Source organism: Thalassophryne amazonica, chromosome 3, assembly GCF_902500255.1.
Source record: "Thalassophryne amazonica chromosome 3, fThaAma1.1, whole genome shotgun sequence".
Taxonomy (NCBI): domain Eukaryota; kingdom Metazoa; phylum Chordata; class Actinopteri; order Batrachoidiformes; family Batrachoididae; genus Thalassophryne; species Thalassophryne amazonica.
This window is the reverse complement of record NC_047105.1, coordinates 14,456,601-14,483,110: the sequence shown is the minus strand read 5'-3', so window position 1 is coordinate 14,483,110 and position 26,510 is coordinate 14,456,601. Positions and strand designations below refer to the sequence as shown.

Genomic DNA, 26,510 nt, shown 5'->3' with positions numbered 1-26,510 from the left:
GCAAGTAAATCCTCGCGCTCACGCGCAGATTGCACCATTTGCAAGGTCCTCTAACAACGCTAACACAGCCATTGTTAACGTCATTTTCTTCATCACTGTGTGCAGGCTTTTAGATCCACCCATATAATTGCAAACATGTGGGTGTGTTAATTGTTCATAAGTGTGTCTCTGATGTGCACACTTTCACTTCAGTGGACTAATAGCTGTCGAAACGTGCATACACCAGCCATGATTTTGGCGTGATGCATTGCACATTTCCATGGTCATTTCACTTTTGATACGTCTGAACGTTAGCGTGGGGAAGGACGTACGCCACATTTTTGTGTGTACGGACACTTTGTACATGAGCCCCTAGACTTTTGGACAATTTAATAAACTTTGCCACAGTTACATTTTGTCAAACACCTTTTGCCACATACTGGAAAGTATAGAGTTCCCTTATATCCCATACATATGGGACTAACTGTTATTGTACATTACCATTCTCGTCACAGAATTTGATATTTACTGTAAGTATTCTTATGTGATTATTTTGTTTTTAAACAGGTTTCAAACATATGTATTCCTATTTTAGACATGCTTTGTGTTTTTGCAACTGTCTAAAGCCGGTTTTTGCCAGGATGGTTTGTGCCAGGGTTTAAACAGGATGCGTCTAAAATGTCCCAACCTTGTGAGAGACACACACTGACTCTCCCTTTTTTTTAATTCTCTCCATCAAAGATGGCATTCAACACATCCAGTTAACACTTCAAAGGAATTACGTTGGCATGTTCATCCTGGAGACGAGCCATGCAATCCTGACATGATAAACAGAAACATTATCCTCCATAAAAACACTGTAGAAGGTGGAAACTGCTGTTGCTTTACTTGCTGTATTTTTTGCTTTCTGTTTTATTTGATCTTGCATAAGTAGATTTAATCTCATTAAAATACACTCAACAAAAATATAAACGCAACACTTTTGGTTTTGCTCCCATTTTGTATGAGATGAACTCAAAGATCTAAAACTTTTTCCACATACACAATATCACCATTTCCCTCAAATATTGCTCACAAACCAGTCTAAATCTGTGATAGTGAGCACTTCTCCTTTGCTGAGATAATCCATCCCACCTCACAGGTGTGCCATACCAAGATGCTGATTAGACACCATGATTAGTGCACAGGTGTGCCTTAGACTGCCCACAATAAAAGGCCACTCTGAAAGGTGCAGTTTTGTTTTATTGGGGGGGATACCAGTCAGTATCTGGTGTGACCACCATTTGCCTCATGCAGTGCAACACATCTCCTTCGCATAGAGTTGATCAGGTTGTCAATTGTGGCCTGTGGAATGTTGGTCCACTCCTCTTCAATGGCTGTGCGAAGTTGCTGGATATTGGCAGGAACTGGTACACGCTGTCGTATACGCCGGTCCAGAGCATCCAAAACATGCTCAATGGGTGACATGTCCGGTGAGTATGCCGGCCATGCAAGAACTGGGACATTTTAGCTTCCAAGAATTGTGTACAGATCCTTGCAACATGGGGCCGTGCATTATCCTGCTGCAACATGAGGTGATGTTCTTGGATTGGCACAACAGTGGGCATCAGGATCTTGTCACAGTATCTCTGTGCATTCAAAATGCCATCAATAAAATGCACCTGTGTTCTTCATCCATAACAGATGCCTGCCCATATCATAACCCCACCGCCACCATGGGCCACTCGATCCACAACATTGACATCAGAAAACCGCTCACCCACACGACGCCACACACGCTGTCTGCCATCTGCCCTGAACAGTGTGAACTGGGATTCATCCGTGAAGAGAACACCTCTCCAACGTGCCAAACACCAGCGAATGTGAGCATTTGCCCACTCAAGTCGGTTACGACGACGAACTGGAGTCAGGTCGAGACCCCGATGAGGACGACGAGCATGCAGATGAGCTTCCCTGAGACGGTTTCTGACAGTTTGTGCAGAAATTCTTTGGTTATGCAAACCGATTGTTTCAGCAGCTGTCCGAGTGGCTGGTCTCCGACGATCTTGGAGGTGAACATGCTGGATGTGGAGGTCCTGGGCTGGTGTCGTTACACGTGGTCTGCGGTTGTGAGGCTGGTTGGATGTACTGCCAAATTCTCTGAAACGCCTTTGGAGACGGCTTATGGTAGAGAAATGAACATTCAATACACGAGCAACAGCTCTGGTTGACATTCCTGCTGTCAGCATGTCAATTGCACGCTCCCTCAAATCTTGCGACATCTGTGGCATTGTGCTGTGTGATAAACTGCACCTTTCAGAGTGGCCTTTTATTGTGGGCAGTCTAAGGCACACCTGTGCACTAATCATGGTGTCTAATCAGCATCTTGATATGGCACACCTGTGAGGTGGGATGGATTATCTCAGCAAAGGAGAAGTGCTCACTATCACAGATTTAGACTGGTTTGTGAACAATATTTGAGGGAAATGGTGATATTGTGTATGTGGAAAAAGTTTTAGATCTTTGAGTTCATCTCATACAAAATGGGAGCAAAACCAAAAGTGTTGCATTTATATTTTTGTTGAGTGTAAATATACAATAGTCGCTATGAGGTATCCTGTTTCATTTTCAGGGTTTGGTTGTATCAGTGCCATTTGTACTTAGCTGGAGAGCAGCTGTGGACATTGTGAGTGTGTGTGTGTGTGTGTGTGTGTGTGTGTGTGGTGTGTGTGTGTGTGTGTGTGTGTGTGTGTGTGTGTGTGTGTGTGTGGTGTGTGTGTGTGTGTGTGTGTGTGTGTGTGTGTGTGTGTCAGGGGGGGGGGGGTGGCACTGAGCTGAGCATGACTTTCCTTCATTATTATTGCTGTAAAATAACAGCTGTATCTTTGAGGCCACATTTCATTTGAATGTTTTCTCTTCCAGATGGTTGTTACTGTTTCTTTTCACTTCTTCAGTTTGTGTGTACCAGGACCATTTAGTGCCAATACACAGAGCCAAATTTGGAGACTCTACAGGATCTCAATTACTGATAAAACCAAAAAAACCTGAATGAATAAAAGTGTTTGAACTTAAGTTTGAAAGTCAAATCAACTCTAAATTACAAACTTAAGTTCAAAGGACTTAATTCATTCAGGTTTTTACAAATTGTAACACTTTTTTAAGTTGGTTCAACATTCTCTTTTTTCAGTGTATCCTTTGTTGTCCATGAAATCATTTTTAACCCTTGTAAAACAATAAATGAATCTTTGTATCTCTTTAGAGTATTTAACCATGGAATTATGCTTAATGAAATACAATCAATCACATGACAAAGGAGTACGTTGGTTTACTACCTCCAATGTTCTCCTTTAAAATCATCCATGTATCAGTCAAACCATATTTGTGAAACAGCATTTAGCAATGTATAAGAATTACTGTAAGCTCATGGTAATTCATCAAATTGCACAACATTGAAACAATTTTCTATTGACCAACAGTAATGCAAAAAACAAACAAACAAACACAAAAGGCTTTCTTATATTGTTGTAAACTAAAATCTCATTTGGCAAAATCATAGCCTAAAAATAACATTTTTATTGCTTGAAACAGAAAAGAAAACTGACTTGAGATTAGTATAATGCTAATTTTAGCATGGCACTAGCATGTTTCCTTCAGCAAGCACATTGTCTTAACTCACCAAGAAGAAGTAACAGCTTGCACACGAAAAGCTACAGAACCACACGGCCTTTGTAGCTCGTGCTCCATCAACTAACACAATAAATAGTGAAAATATTTCTTCACAACACTATTCTGCATTAAATTCACCGAGACAATCCGAATCTCACAGCACGGACCGTCTACAACCTTTCTCATTCATTCCTTCTCAGAAGGCAAATGACCGCTAAATTAAGGCGCGGTTTTGTCCGCTGCTTGGAAGGCAGGACTATCACTCTTAACCAATGAGGAGGCCATTATCACCCCCTGCGACTGTGAGAACAAGAACGAAAGTTCTCCTTTTCAAATAAATGTTTTTTTCAAAATAAAATTGCACAAATGCATTGACAACAGAAAGGGAGAAAAGGGTAATTTTCTCTACTGGGTTACAACTAGTTGTATCTATACTCAACAAAAATATAAACGCAACACTTTTGGTTTTGCTCCCATTTTGTATGAGATTAACTCAACAATCTAAAACTTTTTCCACATACACAATATCACCATTTCCCTCAAATACTGTGCACAAACCAGTCTAATCTGTGATAGTGAGCACTTCTCCTTTGCTGAGATAATCCATCCCACCTCACAGGTGTGCCATACCAAGATGCTGATTAGACACCATGATTAGTGCACAGGTGTGCCTTAGACTGCCCACAATAAAAGGCCATTCTGAAAGGTGCAGTTTTGTTTTATTGGGGGGGATACCAGTCAGTATCTGGTGTGACCACCATTTGCCTCATGCAGTGCAACACATCTCCTTCGCATCATCCGTGAAGAGAACACCTCTCCAAAGTGCCAAACAGCAGCGAATGTGAGCATTTGCCCACTCAAATCGGTTACGACGACGAACTGGAGTCAGGTCGAGACCCCGATGAGGACGACGAGCATGCAGATGAGCTTCCCTGAGACAGTTTCTGACAGTTTGTGCAGAAATTCTTTGGTTATGCAAACCGATTGTTCCAGCAGCTGTCCGAGTGTCTGGTCTCAGACGATCTTGGAGGTGAACATGCTGGATGTGGAGGTCCTGGGCTGGTGTGGTTACACGTGGTCTGCGGTTGTGAGGCTGGTTGGATGTACTGCCAAATTCTCTGAAACGCCTTTGGAGACGGCTTATGGTAGAGAAATGAACATTCAATACACGAGCAAACAGTTCTGGTTGACATTCCTGCTGTCAGCATGCCAATTGCACGCTCCCTCAAATCTTGCGACATCTGTGGCATTGTGCTGTGTGATAAAACTGCACCTTTCAGAGTGGCCTTTTATTGTGGGCAGTCTAAGGCACACCTGTGCACTAATCATGGTGTCTAATCAGCATCTTGATATGGCACACCTGTGAGGTGGGATGGATTATCTCAGCAAAGGAGAAGTGCTCACTATCACAGATTTAGACTGGTTTGTGCACAGTATTTGAGGGAAATGGTGATATTGTGTATGTGGAAAAAGTTTTAGATCGTTGAGTTAATGTCATACAAAATGGGAGCAAAACCAAAAGTGTTGCGTTTATATTTTTGTTGAGTGTATGTTATGGTTACAAAAGGTCACCTACATCTCACTTTACTGTGGGCATGATGTGCATGGATTTGTCAAATTATGGCCGTGTTTTGAAGACTTAACAAAAATCCATTGTAGCTGAAGCAGAAGCAATGGGCCCAGGCACCATCAGCCAGTCAGCCAGTCTCTAATCCCAACACCAGGACACAAACCAATAGGGAAGATACAGAACACAGGATCATGACAACTGGTTGACTTTTCTACTACCAACCCCTCATTATTATTTGGGATTTGGGCCCAATGCTATAAATCTCGTGACCCAAAAATAATTTACTTAACCCATTTTTGGGGGGCACAGTTTAGCTAATTAGTGAAGTTAATTATTATTATTATTGTTATTAGTTCATTATTTATGTACATCTTGATCGTCATCTGATCTTGGTATGTTAAAGCTTGATGAGAACCTCCAGGTTTACAAAGAAACACATTAAAATTTTTGCTTTTTCAGTCTGTTTTTCAGAGTTTTAGACCCCCCCCCCCCCCTCCCAAAAAAAAAAAACTAACTTCATATAATAAAAGTTGACAGTTAGTGGTTATCAGTAGCTGTCAGTTTAGCATCATCACAGTTAACTTTTCAGTTCGTGGATAAGCGGTTATCAAATCTAATGTTTCAGGTAAAGACTTTACCTATGCCTAGTTGGGAAAGGGGCTTACCTAGTCATGTTCAAACATACCTGCATGTATTTTTACAGTATTAGATGACATGAGAGACATGTGGAAATTATACAAACGGCTCAATACAAAGCCACAGCAAGATTACAGCCATTGTCTCCACAAGGAAACAATGGTGTCTACTGCATGCCGTCATGCCAGTGGAGTTGTTAATTTTGTCTACCTGAAACCTTTTAAATTGTCCTGGAAGCTTCTTGTTCCATGAGGACTTATAAAGAGTGTTCAAAGCACACCAAGACTCATCAAGATTACTCCATTTCTCCTGCCATGTTTGGATCATCATGGTGGTGTTGTGTTCAAAATTTGTCTCTTTGAGAATGGCACTTATCCTGTGTTTGAATTTCACAACCTTTTTGGGCATCTATACCCTGTCAGTCTGAACTCTGATAATATCGTCAGATGACAAAACAAAAGAAATATTCACAGTGTGGGAGCCAAATGATCAATGCACTTGCTTCTAAAACTATGGTTTTAATTTAATTTAACATTTATTTAACCAGGTTAGTCCCATTGAGATTGAGACCTCTTTTGCAAGGGACACCTGGACAGTTATACTTTCCTGTTCCACTAACCTGCATGTCTTTTTAAACATGGGAGGAAACCAGAGCACCCAAACACGTGGAGAACATGCAAACTCCACACAGAAAGGCCATAGGTGGGAATCAAACCCATGACCTTCTTGCTGTGAGGCAACAGTGCTAACTGCTAATCCACCGTGCTGCCATATGTTATATGGAGTTACTTCAGGAAGGACATCTGGGACAAAATGTGTGCCAAATTAACATGCAGATCCAGACTGTACCTGCTGTGGCAACCTCAGGTGAAAAAGGGAGAAACAAATTTTGCCTCTACTTTTGGTCAGAGTGCCGACTCTCTAACGCTGATAATGTCATGACATCAGCTGGTGGATCAAACTGGTTGGACCTGTGTTAAACACTTGGTGAAACAATTCAATGAGTTTTTCTTTTCCATACAGTGGGAGATGATGGTCAGGTGGTCCAAGCAGTGGGTTTGTGATCAGAGTATCCTTGGTTCAAATCCCCATGAGACCAGAAAATCACTAAGGGCCCCTGGGCAAGGTCCTAATCCAGCACCTTGACATCTGCATGTGAACGTGTGGCAGATCAATATAGCATATTTTAACCATGAAAGCCATTTATTGGTGCTGCCACTTTTTAAAATTAGATCATTCTAACTTGAGAATTCCTTTCTTCTGTAATTGTTACTCTGACATCTAAACAGGCTGCGAATGTAGCAGCATCATCCAGAAATGTGACCTGAGTTTTGTTCTCGAGACAACGTACTGCATGAAAAATGTTAAGAGCTCTTTGCTTCATCTGTGTGTTGATAATAAAACGGATCACACACCCTGAAGGGAACAGGCTCCTGAGAGGCTCTTGCTAAAATGTCAAAGGTGCTAATATTTTGACAAGCAGCGTTTGGAGCCATTAAATCATCACTGCCTTTGTGCTGCAAAAAGATGTGAGGAGTGTCACCAGGCAACCTTTTTTTTTCTCACCACCTACAGATTCTTTGTTGATTCTAATTGGAACACACTTGAAATTCAAAGCACTCTCAGACCTGCTTGAGGCTTGATCCACCTTGGAATGGAAGAGTACAGCAAAAATAATGAGGCGGTGCTTCAGGTTGGTCATCATGTGGAGATAAAGTCCTTCTGAAATCACTCATATCAAAATTCCACAAAGCTTTTTTTAAAAGACTGAGTGCTGATCAACTCTAATTGAAAGTGACTGTAGAAAATGCCTCGTCTAAAGAATCCTGCTAGCTTAGACGTTAATATTCTGCAGCTATAATTGTGTAATTGTACTCAGGATCTGTCCTGTAGATAGACACTCTCTCGGTTCTCTCAGGTGTGTTTGGTCAGGAAATGAAAAGCCGGTCTTTGCGGTGCCCATAAGTAATAAATCTTTTATAGATTTAATATTGCCACATGAGACAGACTGACAGTCGAGCCGTGTTGTATTACACTGCATGAATATTCACGATTCTCTCACTGCTTGTTATACAAATGGACCTGAGCTGACAACAGGCCTCCGAATGTTCTCCACCTCTGAGGTCATTCTGCCCTCCACAATTGCGTTTGTGAACATAGGATCTTCATTATTAATCAGAGCTTCATGCTTTGGGTGTAGGTGGCCTTGGGGTTTGTCTTCTTTTTTTTTTTTTCCCAACGCTGTCAGTGTGGCCGGAGATGGTGTGATCACCACTTTCTCTGTTTGTGTACAAGAGGTCTGAGGTCATGTTCTCCATAGCACGTAATATCACATATCGGCGAAATTCAATCCAAATTGCATTGCGTCAACAACATCAAGAACGTTTTTTGTAGTGAGCCAAACTTCTGGTGGCTTTCATGCAGCTTTCATAGTGCATTGCAGTTGTGCATTATCTGCAAGAAAGTCATGCAAGTCACTCTGATTTTTGGAAAAGTGTGACCATGAAGACTTGCTCCATGAGGTGCCACCGGGTTACTGCAGCAGATGGCTCTGTTTGCGATCTCAGTGGGAAAGCAGTACCTTAGATGCTGTACTTTGAAGTGGTTAATCCTCAGTGGTCCAGGGTATAATTGGTTGTTTCTGACTACTTTTGGTTTTATCTTCATAATTTTCTTAAAAAAAAAAAAACAACTGTTAACTTTGCCTTGTTTGGTGTCATTTTTTTTTCAGCACAACCTCAACTGTGTGACTTTACAGTTTTTCTTTCATTCTGACATACTGTATTAACACAATGAACACACAAAACATAAAATCTTTTTTTTACTGTGAAAACCACAAACATGTTTAAGAACCCATTTTTATAACTTAGAATGCAAATAGAAATTGTAAATTTCTATAAAAACATATGTACAAATGTAGCAAACAATACAGCTATAAAAAACTGTTTACATTAAAATGCAGGAAATGCTTCAGGTGTTTCTTGTATTTACAAAACAATAAGATGCCACACATTATTTGTGCCACTCAAAAAAAAAAACAATTCCTATCACAATTCCTAAGTTCAGGCTTCTTGTGTCACATTGCGTGCATCACCTCTTCATATCGGCTCTCCGGATCTCTATAGAAAACCTAAGGGTGATGTCAGTCGGGTTTGTCCAGTCATGGTTTAAAGTGTGGATGAATTTTCAAGAAGCTTGAAGATGCACTTTTCATTGTGACCTTCTACATACTTTTGGTAATCCTTGACATTTCTGTGGATCCTGTAACATTGTGGTTTTTGCTGTGACATCATTGGGAAGCACCACGGTTGCACTAAAATTATACTATATATGTGTGCTATGGCATCAGCATTCATGAGGATGTTTTTGTGCACATTGCACGGTACCAGCCAGGTGTTATACATCATCACACCATATGCACACAACGTTAACCCTGTGTGTGTGGAGTTATAGACAGCAATATTCCCGAACAAAGTTGAACACATCAGTTTTTATCCCCCACTGGCCAAAGACCCAAAGGGGGATTATGTCGTGGTGATTTCCATCCATCTGTCTGTCTGTTCGTCCATCCATCCCAGTGGGTATAAGCATTTTGAAATCAACTTTGCTCACGTTTAGAATGAATTCCATGAAACTTGGCATACGTCCTTGTTATAGATTGGTAATACGCATATTATCATATGATTCAAGTTGGGACCATTTTACCAGAGTTATGACCCTTGCATTCTGAAATCAACTCCTCTGACTTGTTTTGGTGGAATTTCGTGAAACTTGGTACAAGTCTTTGTTATAGCTTGGTAATAGGCATATTATCATATAGTTTGAGTTGGGCCCATATACCAGCATTATGGACATTGATTAACACATCTAGACTCAGTCAGTTTCATGAGTGGGTGTCTGCATTCTCAAATCAAGTCCTCTCTCCCATTTAGATGGTATTCCATGAAAGTTGGTACAACCCTTGTTGTAGGTTGATAATACACATATTATCACATCATTTGAGCTGGGCCATTTAGTGAGTTGAGTTATGGTCCTTGATTAACATACCTAGACACTGCCAGTTTCATGAGTTGGTGCCTGCGTTCTGAAATCAACTCCTCACATATTTAGGATGAATTTTGTGAAAACTGATACAAGCCCTTGAAATGTTATCAGAATTTAGCCAGCACTTGTACCAAAGCAGCATTTGCCAGCGGGGGATATTGTGTTCTCAAAGCAATTGGCAATTGTAATTCAAGTGGCAGATGACTGGATGAAAGGTCGATGGTTCAATAGGAAACTGTTTATGATCTGTGTGCTAAAATGTTTTTGAGTGAGGCACAGAATCCCAAATTATCCCTGGTCCCATAATCAGATCATATTGGGAAAAGCTGATGTCAGAAAGGGCATCCATATGTAAAAAAAAAAAAAAAAAAAAAAAACCTCCTAGTGTTTCCCAAACCTCCATATGTGTGTGGAGAGAGAATCAAAGTGCAGACCACGAGGTCAAGAGTCATGAAGTCACTGGACTTACTTTCTGCTCTTGTTTGGTCTTCGTATTAGTGTTATAGCCTAAGAACACTATTTTATTTTTTATTATTTTGTTTCATTTTTTAATCTTTGTGAAGGTGTGTTTGGTGTGTGTTTGCTGAATGGTTTCAAATTTAACATCATCAAAACTCTGTCATCACTTTTCCAACTAATGCATATCAAAGAGCTCCCTTCCAGGAAAGGGACTGATCTGTGCATGTGATTAATACTATGTAAACATTATGCATGCTTGTGTGTGTGTGTGTGTGTGTGTGTGTGTGTGTGTGTGTGTGTGTGTGTGTGTGTGTGTGTGTGTGTGTGTGTGTGTGTGTGTGTGTGTGTAAGCCAACAAGGATACAATTATGATTCTGTGTGTACATGTCCGTGTTTACCTGCAGCTCACCGTGTTCATCAGTCTGTCTTATCTCCTTACCTTTGGGTCATCTGGTTGAGCCTGTTCTTTGAATGTGTAAAAGAGACTACACAGAGCTGGATAAGCTGTAATAGAAGGATCCAACAGTCGCTCAGGCCATTTACATTTACTTTCATGCCTCTGCAGTGCTTTTTCAGCACAATCAGCCACACCGTTAATAGGGCAGGTTCCCTTCAACTGCTTAAGCTGTATTTCTACCATGTAAAACCGTGGTGCAGCCGGGCCGACTTGTTGATGTCTTGGCAGGGTTTTACAGCACACCTGATGTCATGCCTTTTTTTTTCTCAAAGGTATGTTCATTCTGTGACCCATTCCTGAAGTAATAACAGATCCTTGGAGATGGTAGGTCTTATGGGCTCATTTCCCTTGTGAGATCCTCGCCCACTCAGAGAGGACTGACTTATGCCCAACACACCGCATGCTGCCCTAATCAAAAGTGGTGACGTAGGACACCAACTGTCACTGCTGGAGCAAATCCCAGAATTTGGCAATCATCTTTCCCGGCCATATGCCTTACGAGCTCGATGCAACGCCGTGACAGCAGTATTTAAAAATACCCTTCAGTTAATGTGTGGGAGGTGGAAGTATATAGTGCTTCACACTGGCGTGCCAAAACTAGTCCATGACATGGCGTCCATCTTCAAAATGCAATGGAACACTTTGACGCAAAGTGTTCCCGTTGGGTTTTTAGGGTGCACATCTAAAAATGTGAATGTTTTTGGATGTTTTGGAACAGTGATTAGTGCTGCTGCTGCCTCACATCAAGAAAAAAAAAACAACGGTTGAGTTTCAGGTTGAGACCTTTCCATGTGGAGTTTGCACCTTCTCCAGTGTGTGTGTGTGTGTGTGTGTGTGTGTGTGTGTGTGTGTGTGTGTGTGTGTGTGTGTGTGTGTGTGTGTGTGTGTGTGTGAGTGTGTTTGCATTGTTTTGGGTTTCCTCCCACAGTCCAAAAACATGCACATTAGACGAATAGGTTACGCTTAACAGGATAAACATAACAAAACGGATGGATTACTGTATTTTCCCGATAAGGCACACTTGTCAAAAAATGCGTCTTGAGGAGGAACAAAATATAGTAGCAACTTTTTTCTGAATTATCAGCTTTTTAACTTTAATTTTTGTGCATTGTGTATTATTATTTGGCCTTTATTATTTTATGATCTTTAAGTATATTTTATGTAGTGCTTTGATTCCTGGGAAAACTCAATATTATTTTCAGTAAATACTTTGCAATTATATACCAGTGTATAAGATGCACTGGAGCATAAGTTGCCAGATCTCCCAAACTGATCAAAAAAAACCCAGCAACTTACACACCTGAAAGTACAGTAAGCTAATGAAGCAATTTTAATGTTCTCAGACTTTGCACTATATCCTTCCTCAGAAAGTCTTATAGGAATGCGTAGTAGTAGTTGAAAAATAAACAAAGTACACTCTAATAATAAAAGAATAAATGCAAATAATAAAATATGCACAACAACTATGCACAACATTCCCAAATTAAAGAGCTGATAATACTTATACAAGGTCTGTTAGAAAACTATCTGACTTTTTAATTTTTTTCAAAAACTATATGGATTTGAATCACGTGCGCTTGCATCAGCCAAGCTTGAACCTTTGTGTGCATGCGTGAGTTTTTTCACGCCTGTCGGTTGCGTCATTCGCCTGTGGGCAGGTTTTGAGTGAGCACTGGTCCTCCCCTCTCATCGGATTTTTATTGTCAGGGAAATGGCTGAGCGATTGGAGCAGCGCTGAATCAAATTTTTCCAGATTGAGAGACAGCCAGGTGGAAACCATTCGGAAGATTCAGACGGCTTTCGGTGAGGATACTCTGGGCGTCACACAGATTAAGGAGCATTACAACCGGATTAAAGACGGCCCACAGCGGCGGAGAGCGCGCCGCACTCCGAGTGGCCATCGACAGGCTGAAACGACCAGATCATTTCCAAAGTGAACGCTGTGTCGATCTGGAACGTCGTCTGACTACCAGAGAAATTGCAGAAGAGGTGGACATCAGCACTTTTGCAGCACATTCCACTGTTACAGGAGATTTTGTAATGAAAGACATGCGGAGGAATTTGCACGTCGGGACGGAGCCGCAATGGCGCCCAACAAAAAACACGTCTGTGTTGGAAACCATTCGGAAGATTCAGACGGCTTTCTGTGGCTTTTCAGTCGAGTGAGTATCCGAGAAATTGTGGAACAGCTGGGCATGTCACAACTTGTCCTGTGAGACTTCCAACACGGACGTGCGCCATTGCGGCTCCGTCCCGACGTGCAAATTCCTCCGCATGTCTTTCATTACAAAATCTCCTGTAACAGTGGAATGTGCCACAAAAATGCTGATGTCCAACTCTTCTGCAATTTCTCTGGTAGTCAGACGACGTCCCGGATCAACACAGCGTTCACTTTGGAAATGATCTGGTTGTTTCAGCCTGTCGATGGCCGCTCGGAGCGCGGTGTGCCCTCCGCCACTGTGGGCCGTTTTTAATTCAGTTGTAATGCTCCTTAATCTGTGTGACGCCCAGAGTATCCTCACCGAAAGCCGTCTGAATCTTCCGAATGGTTTCCACCTGGCTGTCTCTCACAGTTTCTGGAAAAATTTGATTCAGCGCTGCTCCAATCGCTCAGCCATTTCCCTGACAATGAAAATCCAACGAGGGGGGTGGACCAGTGCTCACTCAAAGCCTGCCCACAGGCGAATGACGCAACCGACAGGCGTGAAAAAACTCATGCATGCGCACGAAGGTTCAAGCTTGGCTGATGCAAGCGCACGATTCAAATCCATATAGTTTTTGAAAAAAATAAAAAAGTCGGATACTTTTCTAACAGACTTCGTATGTTTTTTCTTTCTCTCTCTTCAAGAGGTATGTTGTAACAGGTGCAACTTGTACTCTGGAAAATACAGTAATTATGGTGCTTACATTAGCATCATAATGTCCATAGTATCTTAACCCGTTTCCAGTTATGTTATGAGACAGGAAGCCTCGATGATGGATCCTCATTCTTGGAACTTCTACAGTTATCCGGTTGGGAACAATAAGAAAAGTACATAGATGGTCTGACGCTTCTTCTGATGTGTGGCTGTTCAACTGAAGATGAAGTGTCCTTCTGGTTTCTGCTAAACTCTTTCCCAACACAGGACTCCAACTGTCATCAGACCTTTAACAGAACTCTGAAAAACCTTAAGTAGGGGAGTGACCCAAACTTTGACAGATTAATAACATATCCCATCAGCTGGCTGACTGCAGTACTTGGAGACAAATTGAACTTTTCAGAAAGTTTTATAAAAGGCTCCTTAAATGTGATGTATGGGCATTGCTGCATGCCCATTTCTTCTTACAGATATGACAGTTCTTATCCATTAGGCTGATGCAAGTCTTGGTCTCTGCCTGAGGAGACGCTGTGCTTCATTAACCACCGTGGGCCGTGTTTGTTCCCAGATTAATGGCTCAAAAGCCAGGTCATTTGTCTGTTTATTTATTTATCTTTAAGTTCAGCTCATCAAGGATAACAAGCACCCCGTGATTTATTTTGTGTATTCAAAGCAAATTAATTGAAGAACTCCTGGGGTGGACTCGTCGAGGTGTTATTGATAGGATGTCCTCAGTTTAAATCTTTTTGCACACGCTGCTCTGTCCATTTGTCTAACATATGGAACTGCAAAGTATGTCGAGCACTTACCTTTAGGGGAGTTGTTAATCGTGCAGAACCGGCGTATAACGGCCTAATACACCATACAGTGCAGTTTAGCCTTAATGAAATGACTTACCTTTTTATCCATTATGCAAATCACTAATTTTATCTCCACCGTACACGCAGGACAATCACCGGCACCTCACAATCTCTGAATATGAGCCTCTCCTCCGCCCCTCTTCTGCCTGTGCCCTATTGTTTTAGAGGGTCCAAATGAAAGCCATCTGGGGCTGCTGTCCTCACTAAGACAAGGGAATTAGCTCCCGGAGTGTCCCTTATCTCACTGCCTCCACTCTCCACCCGCTGCACTCCCATTCTTCTCCAGTAATGAGTATCTACCCAATTTTGTGCCTTTTCTCTCCATAAGGGAATAAATCCAACACTAGTCCTTTTGGATGAAAGGACCCTGGAGGTCCCTTAGCTCTGGCACCGTGACCTTAATTGACAGGAAATTGTATTTGCCTCTCTCCCTCTGTTACAGAACAGGTGTCCAGCAGGATTTGTTCTCCACGCTCTATACCATGACCTTTGTGTGGCTTTCTTTCTCTCTCTTTGCAGCTGCTCCTAAGGGCCCCAAACTTTTGATGTCCCCCAGTAAGGCAAAGGTTGGGGACACGGTGCGCATTACTGTCCAAGGATTCCAGGTAGGTCGCTACTGTGCATGAAGTTTTATTAAACTGAAAGGCGAAGTTCACACATTGCTGAAGGGAGAATGGCGTTAAGCCACTGTGCTACACACAGTTTGTCAGTTAATCAGTAGACACAGGGTTTCCTTACTTTTTTAAATGGGTCTATTTTCTAAAAGACTAAACCAGGTCTCTCAGTCAGAAAAGTGGACAAGCTTTATTAATCAGCCGAATAACACAAGCGTAACGCAATTTAAATTTTTGCACTTTGCCCAAGACATGCATATAAAAGAAGAAATAAGTAGTCCTGTACAGACCCAAAAGCCCATTGGGCCAGTGCAGATCCCTGGATACCACTGCATGAAGTGGATGAAAGGCTGCAGCTCCTCCTGGATGGGGCTCCAGTTCACAGCTGGGGAGAGGGGACTGAGACAACACAGATGAAGTGTCTTGTCCAAGCTTACAGGTAGCATGAGTGGGAATTTAACCCTGGCATCTTGTGTTGCAGTGCTTTTACCATTAAATCTTTTGCAACCTTTAAAAAAATCTGTATTTTTCGATCTACAACCCCAATTCCAAGTTTGGACGTTGTGTGAAATGTAAATTAAAAACATAATGCAATGATTTGCAAATCCTCTTCAACCTATATTGAATTGAATACACCACAAAGACAAGATATTTAATGTTCAAACTGATAAACTTTATTGTTGTTGTGCAAATATTTGCTCATTTTGAAATGGATGCCTGCAACATGTTTCAAAAAAGCTGGGACAGTGGTATGTTTACCACTGTGTTACATCACCTTTCCTTCTAACAACACTCAATACGCATTTGGGAACTGAGGACACTAATTGCTGAAGCTTTGTAGGTGGAATTCTTTCCCATTCTTGCTTGATGTACGACTTCAGTTGTTCAACAGTCCGGGGTCTCCATTGTCGTATTTTGCACTTCATAATGCGCCACACATTTTCCTTTCAGCATTGATGGTGCCATCACAGATATATAAGTTGCCCATGCCATGGGCACTATCACACCCCCATACCATCACAGATGCTGACTTTTGAACTTTGCGCTGGTAACAATCTGGATGGTCTTTATCCTCTTTTGTCTGGAGGACACAATGCACATGATTTCCAAAAGGAATTTGAAATGTGGACTCATCAGACCACAGCACACTTTTCCACTTTGCGTCTGTCCATTTCAAATGAGCTCGGGCCCAGAGAAGGTGGCGGTGTTTCTGGATGTTGTTGATGTTGGGAAAGTGTAGTGACATGGACCCACAACAGGTTACGCAGCGGAGGGCCTGCTCCAGTTCCTGGTTTACTCACTCTGCCTGTTCGTTCGTCTGAGGATGATACCCGGATGAGAGGCTCACGGTGGCCCCCAGTTCTCTGCAGAAACTCCTCCAGACTTGTGAGGAGAACTGAAGACAACGGTCGGAGACGATGTCGGTCAGTATCCCATGCAGACGTACAACATGGTGGACCAGGAGGTCTGCTGTCTCCTGGGCCGTGGGGAGCTTCGGGAGGGCCACAAAGTGGGCCGCCTTGGAGAATCGGTCCACTATCGTGAGGATAGTAGTCATGCCCTGGGACGGCGGGAGGCCCGTGACGAAGTCCAGGCCGATGTGTGACCAGGGGCGATGAGGCACCGGAAGTGGCTGGAGGAGTCCTTGAGTTTTCTGGTGGTCAGCTTTGCCCCTGGCACAGGTGGCACAGGCCTGGACGTACTCCCGGACGTCGGCCTCCATGGATGCCCACCAGAAGCGCTGCCGGACCACTGCCACGGTTCTTCGCACCCCTGGGTGACAGGAGAGCTTGGAACCGTGACAGAAGTCCAGGACTGCAGCTCTGGCCTCTGGTGGGACATAAAGTCTGTTCTTAGGGCCGGTCCCTGGGTCCGGGTTCCATGCCACGGCCTCCCAGACGGTCTTGTCCACGTCCCAGGTGAGGGTGGCCACGATAGTGGACTCGGGGATGATAGGTTCCGGTGGATCTGACAGCTCGGTTTTGACTTCCTCTTTGTGTACACGGGACAAGGCGTCGGATCTTTGGTTCTTGGTCCCGGAACGGTAGGTGATCTGGAAGTCAAAACGCCCGAAGAACAGTGACCAGTGGGCTTGCCTGGGGTTCAGACGCTTGGCGGTCCGGATGTACTCCAGGTTCCGATGGTCCGTGAAAACTGTGAAAGGTACTGCAGCTCCCTCCAACAGGTGTCTCCACTCCTCAAGAGCCTCCTTCACCACTAGGAGTTCCCGATTGCCGACATCATAGTTCCGTTCTGCCGGGGTCAACCTGTGGAAAAAATAGGCACAAGGGTGGAGGACCTTATCGGACTCCCTGCTCTGGGACAGCACAGCTCCTATCCCTGAGTCAGAGGCATCCACTTCAAGGACGAACTGGCGGCTAGGATCGGGCTGCACCAGTACTGGTGCAGTCGAGAACCGGCGTTTCAACTCCCTAAACGCGGCTTCGCACCGATCCGACGAGGTGAAGGGGACTTTTGGGGAGGTCAGGGCCGTCAGGGGACCAACAACTTGACTGTAGCCCTTGACGAACCTCCTGTAGAAATTTGCAAAGCCGAGGAACTGTTGCAGCTTCCTATGGCTTGTTGGTTGGGGCCAATCTCTCACTGCCGCATCCTTGGCCGGATCAGGGGCAACAGAGTTGGAGGAGATTATAAACCCCAGGAAGGACAAAGAAGTGCGGTGGAACTCGCACTTCTCGCCCATCACAATCAATCAATCAATCAATCAATTTTTTTATATAGCGCCAAATCACAACAAACAGTTGCCCCAAGGCGCTTTATATTGTAAGGCAAGGCCATACAATAATTATGTAAAACCCCAACAGTCAAAACGACCCCCTGTGAGCAAGCACTTGGCTACAGTGGGAAGGAAAAACTCCCTTTTAACAGGAAGAAACCTCCAGCAGAACCAGGCTCAGGGAGGGGCAGTCTTCTGCTGGGACTGGTTGGGGCTGAGGGAGAGAACCAGGAAAAAGACATGATGTGGAGGGGAGCAGAGATCGATCACTAATGATTAAATGCAGAGTGGTGCATACAGAGCAAAAAGAGAAAGAAACAGTGCATCACGGGAACCCCCCAGCAGTCCACGTCTACAGCAGCATAACTAAGGGATGGTTCAGGGTCACCTGATCCAGCCCTAACTATAAGCTTTAGCAAAAAGGAAAGTTTTAAGCCTAATCTTAAAAGTAGAGAGGGTGTCTGTCTCCCTGATCTGAATTGGGAGCTGGTTCCACAGGAGAGGAGCCTGAAAGCTGAAGGCTCTGCCTCCCATTCTACTCTTACAAACCCTAGGAACTACAAGTAAGCCTGCAGTCTGAGAGCGAAGCGCTCTATTGGGGTGATATGGTACTACGAGGTCCCTAAGATAAGATGGGACCTGATTATTCAAAACCTTATAAGTAAGAAGAAGAATTTTAAATTCTATTCTAGAATTAACAGGAAGCCAATGAAGAGAGGCCAATATGGGTGAGATATGCTCTCTCCTTCTAGTCCCCGTCAGTACTCTAGCTGCAGCATTTTGAATTAACTGAAGGCTTTTTAGGGAACTTTTAGGACAACCTGATAATAATGAATTACAATAGTCCAGCCTAGAGGAAATAAATGCATGAATTAGTTTTTCAGCATCACTCTGAGACAAGACCTTTCTGATTTTAGAGATATTGCGTAAATGCAAAAAAGCAGTCCTACATATTTGTTTAATATGCGCTTTGAATGACATATCCTGATCAAAAATGACTCCAAGATTTCTCACAGTATTACTAGAGGCCAGGGCAATGCCATCCAGAGTAAGGATCTGGTTAGACACCATGTTTCTAAGATTTGTGGGGCCAAGTACAATAACTTCAGTTTTATCTGAGTTTAAAAACAAGGAAATTAGAGGTCATCCATGTCTTTATGTCTGTAAGACAATCCTGCAGTTTAGCTAATTGGTGTGTGTCCTCTGGCTTCATGGATAGATAAAGCTGGGTATCATCTGCGTAACAATGAAAATTTAAGCAATACCGTCTAATAATACTGCCTAAGGGAAGCATGTATAAAGTGAATAAAATTGGTCCTAGCACAGAACCTTGTGGAACTCCATAATTAACTTTAGTCTGTGAAGAAGATTCCCCATTTACATGAACAAATTGTAATCTATTAGACAAATATGATTCAAACCACCGCAGCGCAGTGCCTTTAATACCTATGGCATGCTCTAATCTCTGTAATAAAATTTTATGGTCAACAGTATCAAAAGCAGCACTGAGGTCTAACAGAACAAGCACAGAGATGAGTCCACTGTCCGAGGCCATAAGAAGATCATTTGTAACCTTCACTAATGCTGTTTCTGTACTATGATGAATTCTAAAACCTGACTGAAACTCTTCAAATAGACCATTCCTCTGCAGATGATCAGTTAGCTGTTTTACAACTACCCTTTCAAGAATTTTTGAGAGAAAAGGAAGGTTGGAGATTGGCCTATAATTAGCTAAGATAGCTGGGTCAAGTGATGGCTTTTTAAGTAATGGTTTAATTACTGCCACCTTAAAAGCCTGTGGTACATAGCCAACTAACAAAGATAGATTGATCATATTTAAGATTGAAGCATTAAATAATGGTAGGGCTTCCTTGAGCAGCCTGGTAGGAATGGGGTCTAATAAACATGTTGATGGTTTAGATGAAGTAACTAATGAAAATAACCAAATACCGGCATCACTGAAAGCAGCCAAAGATAACGATACGTCTTTGGGATGGTTATGAGTGATTTTTTCTCTAATAGTTAAAATTTTGTTAGCAAAGAAAGTCATGAAGTCATTACCAGTTAAAGTTAATGGAATACTCAGCTCAATAGAGCTCTGACTCTTTGTCAGCCTGGCTACAGTGCTGAAAAGAAACCTGGGGTTGTTCTTATTTTCTTCAATTAGTGATGAGTAGAAAGATGTCCTAGCTTTACGGAGGGCTTTTTTATAGAGCAACAGACTCTTTTTCCAGGCTAAGTGAAGATCTTCTAAATTAGTGAGACGCCATTTCCTCTCCAACTTACGGGTTATCTGCTTTAAGATACGAGTTTGTGAGTTATACCACGGAGTCAGGCACTTCTGATTTAAAGTTCTCTTTTTTAGAGGTGCTACAGCATCCAAAGTTGTCTTCAATGAGGATGTAAAACTACTGACGAGATACTCTATCTCACTTACAGAGTTTAGGTAGCTACTCTGCACTGTGTTGGTATATGGAATTAGAGAACATAAGAAGGAATCATATCCTTAAACCTAGTTACAGCGCTTTCTGAAAGACTTCTAGTGTAATGAACTTATTCCCCACTGCTGGGTAGTCCATCAGAGTAAATGTAAATGTTATTAAGAAATGATCAGACAGAAGGGAGTTTTCAGGGAATACTGTTAAGTCTTCTATTTCCATACCATAAGTCAGAACAAGATCTAAGATATGATTAAAGTGGTGGGTGGACTCATTTACTTTTTGAGCAAAGCCATAGAGTCTAATAATAGATTAAATGCAGTGTTGAGGCTGTCATTCTCAGCATCTGTGTGGATGTTAAAATCGCCCACTATAATTATCTTATCTGAGCTAAGCACTAAGTCAGACAAAAGGTCTGAAAATTCACAGAGAAACTCACAGTAATGACCAGGTGGACGATAGATAATAACAAATAAAACTGGTTTTTGGGACTTCCAATTTGGATGGACAAGACTAAGAGACAAGCTTTCAAATGAATTAAAGCTCGGTCTGGGTTTTTGATTAATTAATAAGCTGGAATGGAAGATTGCTGCTAATCCTCCGCCCCGGCCCGTGCTACGAGCATTCTGACAGTTAGTGTGACTCGGGGGTGTTGACTCATTTAAACTAACATATTCATCCTGCTGTAACCAGGTTTCTGTAAGGCAGAATAAATCAATATGTTGATCAATTATTATATCATTTACCAACAGGGACTTAGAAGAGAGAGACCTAATGTTTAATAGACCACATTTAACTGTTTTAGTCTGTGGTGCAGTTGAAGGTGCTATATTATTTTTTCTTTTGAATTTTTATGCTTAAATAGATTTTGCTGGTTATTGGTAGTCTGGGAGCAGGCACCGTCTCTACGGGGATGGGGTAATGAGGGGATGGCAGGGGGAGAGAAGCTGCAGAGAGGTGTGTAAGACTACAACTCTGCTTCCTGGTCCCAACCCTGGATAGTCACGGTTTGGAGGATTTAAGAAAATTGGCCAGATTTCTAGAAATGAGAGCTGCTCCATCCAAAGTGGGATGGATGCCGTCTCTCCTAACAAGACCAGGTTTTCCCCAGAAGCTTTGCCAATTATCTATGAAGCCCACCTCATTTTTTGGACACCACTCAGACAGCCAGCAATTCAAGGAGAACATGCGGCTAAACATGTCACTCCCGGTCTGATTGGGGAGGGGCCCAGAGAAAACTACAGAGTCCGACATTGTTTTTGCAAAGTTACACACCGATTTAATGTTAATTTTAGTGACCTCCGATTGGCGTAACCGGGTGTCATTACTGCCGACGTGAATTACAATCTTACCAAATTTACGCTTAGCCTTAGCCAGCAGTTTCAAATTTCCTTCAATGTCGCCTGCTCTGGCCCCCGGAAGACAATTGACTATGGTTGCTGGTGTCGCTAGCTTCACATTTCGCAAAACAGAGTCGCCAATAACCAGAGTTTGATCCTCGGCGGGTGTGTCGCCGAGTGGGGAAAAACGGTTAGAGATGTGAACGGGTTGGCGGTGTACACGGGGCTTCTGTTTAGGGCTACGCTTCCTCCTCACAGTCACCCAGTCAGCCTGCTTTCCCGGCTGCTCGGGATCTGCCAGGGGGTAACTAACGGCGGCTAAGCTACCTTGGTACCTTGGGGCCTGGCTAGCTGTAGAATTTTCCACGGTGCGGAGCCGAGTCTCCAATTTGCCCAGCCTGGTCTCCAAAGCTACGAATAAGCTACACTTATTACAAGTACCGTTACTGCTAAAGGAGGCTGAGGAATAACTAAACATTTCACACCCAGAGCAGATAAGTGCGGGAGAGCTAGTACGCTAAGCTAGCGGATTCCTAAAAACACGCAAAGTGAATAATGTGTAAATAATTTAGAGGTGATTCAGCAGAAGGAGTGCTTTAGTTAAGGCACGTAAAGATTACACTGGGAAACAAATCGTAATCTAGATAACTAGATCAATCTAACTGCACAGATTAAACAGCTAACAGATACAGAAAAACACCGCTGTGCTCCGGAACAGGAAGTGATACAATACCGCAGTGAGAGCCAACCACCAGTAGAGGCAAGCAAGAGGGGATGCAAGAATGCAGATTCTTAACAATCCTTAACCTCTTAACAATCCTTAACCTTAATCCTTAATAATGTCCCAACTTCATTGGAATTGGGGTTGTAATTCGCCTGCAGATTTAGTTGACAAAATCTGACATTTCTTCAACTAAAACTGGACTAAAACTAAAACTATTCAGATGACTTATCATGGTGTCTTGTCCTTGTTTTTTAGTGTTTCTTTCTTTAGTGGAGGTTCCTTATCAGTGATGATGCTTTTAGTGGCTAAAAAGTCCAATTCATGCAAACACGCAAGTCTACTGTTTAGTGGAGGCTTTGGTTGAGCACTAACTAACTAAATGACATTTCAGTCAAGAAGATGACTAAAACTGAACACTGAGCTGCTCCCAGGTGTATATAAAAGCATATAAAAGGAAATCTGTGAATTCTATAGTCTTGAGAGCAATATGTTTAAATTTGTCATTTGCAACTCCAACAAACAGACAACACAGGGTTTAAGCAATGATGTTTTTTGAAAGTCCAGGGGCACATCCAGAAATCTTTGTTTGGGGGGAGGCTCTGCAAGTGGGTAATCCGATCATTCATGGAATGACAGTGTAATATTGTCACTGATACTAAAAAAAAAAAAAAAAAAAAGAAAGAAAATAATACTAGAAATAACCAAGTCTTTCCATTGTGAATACTAACATAAAGTCAAATTTAATGAATAAAATATTGTTTATTGTAAACCATATCTTCTGTTGTTGTCCATTTGGTTGCTCCCATTGTGTTTGTGGTCGCCACAGCGGATACAGCCCGATCCGCATTCATATTTGGCACAGGTTTTACGCCGGATGCCCTTCCTGACGCAACTCAAGTGTAACCTGGAGAAACACACACAGCCACTGGTGTTCCAAAGAGGTCTCCCATCCAAGTACTAACTAGGTACTGCACTGCTTAGCTTCTGAGATCTGACGGGATCAGGCTGACACAGAGCAGATCGGCTGCAAACCATATCTTCTGTATAAGACAATAATACACAGTGCGATATTGCTGGGTTTTTTTTTTTTCAACTGTTAAAGAGTTAAGTCAACAGACAGCCACATTTCTATCAAACATTAACAATTTCAAAAGTCAGAAACTTTACTTTAATCTGAGTATTTTTCAGCACCTAACTTGAAACTTAAGTACAACAGTAAAGCTAACTTGAAAGTCCATCACGCTGCTCATAGAAGTTTATTCTATGGACAGATGATGCAGTGTAAAAATTATTTAATATTTTTGAAAACGGTGAGATATATGTTTAAAAAAAATAAGCTTTTTTTCAGTGGAAGATAATGACTAAGATATTGTGGAAAAGCATAAACCGCAGCTGGTCTGCTCTGTGTCAGCCTGATCCCATCAGATCTCAGAAGCTAAGCAGGGCGGGATCTGGTTAGTACTTGGATGGGAGATCTCTTTGGAACACCAGCGGCTGTGTGTGTTTCTCCATATAAAACTGGAGTTGCGTCAGGAAGGGCATCCAGCGTAAAACTTGTGCCAATTACCAATGCGGATCTGGCTATATCCGCTGTGGCAACCCTGAACAAAACCGGGAGCAGCCGAATGGACAACAACATTGTGGAAAAGCATTAGATTGTCAAACTTTAAAATTTTCTCTTGTTTAATTTTACATGAGCTCTCACCAGAGCCAGTCCTAATTTATCATGTTAATCACATCAGAGAAAAATGTTCTGAATTTGCAAGTCCTTTGAATATTTTTCAAGATTATCAGTGAAGCGTAATGACGTATAATCATTAGGTGGCTTCTGTACATTGAAATTACATACCCCCTGGTTTTTGATCGAGTTTTTGCAGCCCAGTGCTGTTGGTGCTCGTCCATGACTCCAAGCTTTTTGCTCCAAGACAAATTAAAATGAACGGATTCAAAGATTGACTGTCATCTCCTGCCAAAAAGTCTCTGCTCGGTCCTAGTTGCTTTGGGCTCTTTGAGACCAAGATCAAACTTAATAAACGATGCAAAAATTGTCACTTGTTCCTGAAAGGAATCTGTTGTTTTAGGGGGGTTTGTTGTTGTTGGTTTTTTTTGCCCCAAACTAAATGCCATGCAACCTTTTGAAGGCTTTACAGGTTTTCAGTCAGAAAAAAAGCCTGTCCAGTGAAATGTTGATAGTGATTATGCAGCAGCATGAGAAAAGGCAGAGTGGAGCATCTTCACACTGTGCATTCACAGCAGGAAAGATTTCAGAAAATATCAATGATGCACACATTAATCCTGAAGCTTTCGGATATTCTGATGTCAGTGCACCTTTAAAAGAGGGAAAACACACACTGTGTGCGTGGTGTTACCAGCAACCGATAGGTTTATTGACCCTGATGTGTTTAGGCCCAGGTGAAATGTTGGAAAACACAAACTCTGTAAGCAGGTTGAGAATACACAAAACAGAGCTGGAGAAAAGGCACACAAGGTGCATCAATCTGGCGAAGGAGCAGAGCAGAATGAGGAGCTTATATACACCCAGGTGATGACCTGCAAATTGAGAACAGGTGAGTGTGGAAAGCACTAGAAGAGGGTGTGGCCAGAGAGAGTGAAATCCCCACCACCAAGAACCAAGAGACAGACAAGAGAGACGGGGACAGACAAATCCAAGCAGAAAAAGACACAGCAAGAAAATAAACATACAAGAAAGCAACAGAACCATGATGAAATAAACCAAAACTTGAAAATAAAACCAGGCAAAAACTCACATCCTGCCAGGTTTGAGCTGCAACTGTCTCTGATGTGAGAGGCTGCATTAATAAGGCATGTGCATTAAAAAACATTATTTAAAATTACAGTATATTTTTATAAGTTCACATTTGGGAGAACATTACTCACCTCTCGGGTAAAAGGATCTTAAGGCAGAAAGTTTGCTGCCGTCTTACGATACTGGTGGAGGTGAAGGATGATTCTAATAGGAGAACACACAGTCAGCAACAAATATTCTGATTATTTGTTAATGCCTATGATGAATTTCAGGGTAAAATTGCAGCATATTGGTAATTTGGTTGAGTGCTGCCTTCACAGACAGGCCTGACGGTGGAAGACGTCCAATCAGAGCAAACACCACATGTTAGAGATTGATCAAAATTTCCCCTCATTCTTCAGCGGCTCTGTGCTCCCAACCTGGGATCACTGGCGTCTGTGTTCCAGGGTATCTCTCAGGTAGATGAGATTGTGTGTCAAGACAAATAATTCTTCCTGTCTTTTACTTTGGATCATCAACAAACATGGCTGTTTACCCCAATGGCCCAGTCACATGGCACACGACGATTCCTGAACGAAGGGAAAAAGTAAAAAACGTTACAATCCGTTGAGAAAAGGTGGACGAAACGGCTTTTATCACAGAACAGTCTGCGAAGCAAGAGCGCAAAAGGGACAAAAGAGGAACTTAATCAGTGCGTGTGAACGCGCGCATTGACTCACATGTGCGGTTATTTCCACCAGCTGATCACTGATCCACAACGTGAATTCTGTCTTGCAGAACAGCTCTTTATATAATCATTTTGATTCATCTGCCTGTTGCCACATGTACATAAGGGCTGGATTGTCATTCCTACACTCATATTGTTATATTTAATACAAAATAATAAGCGCACGCAGGAGCTGAGCTGCCGCTGATGATGCATTCAAGTACCGTCGGAAATTACCAAACTTTTTCGTTGTTTCAAATTCAACAGTTGCTTGTGGCAAAATAATTAATTATATCCAAAAAACAAACAAACAAAAAAAATTCAAGCAAGCAGGCTGAGTTTGCCCGGTAATTTTCGAGGGTACATGAACGCAGCAGCAGCCTTGGTGCTCACAAACCGGCTTCTGCGCTGCGTGAAAATGTTCAGCTGCTCCAACGAAGTCAAATTAAACAATAACGTTACAAAAACTACACGAACGATTAAAAAACGTCAAGAACCACAGCAAAACGAAACACAGACGAACTGAGGTTTTCGTTGCCCTCTGTTCAAATTTTTCAACAGTTTAAAAATCCTGACGAAGTACCAGCTGCAGGAACGAAGCTGCGTGAAGGTTAAACGATGTCAAGGAAAGTCCAGATTTCTTGTTTCGTCAGGGCTTCGTCACCCTTCGTTAAGT

At 42.4% G+C, this 26,510-nt stretch overlaps 1 protein-coding gene across 2 annotated transcripts in view; it reads left to right on the top strand.

The window, feature by feature from the left end:
* igsf21a (immunoglobin superfamily, member 21a) overlaps positions 1–26,510 on the top strand; it is a 930,426-nt gene that overhangs the window by 859,951 nt on the left and 43,965 nt on the right. For both annotated transcript variants that reach the window (XM_034165871.1, XM_034165872.1), the window contains one exon: positions 15,028–15,113. In XM_034165871.1, coding sequence (XP_034021762.1) covers positions 15,028–15,113 — 86 coding nt within the window. The remainder of the gene's footprint in view (positions 1–15,027; positions 15,114–26,510) is intronic.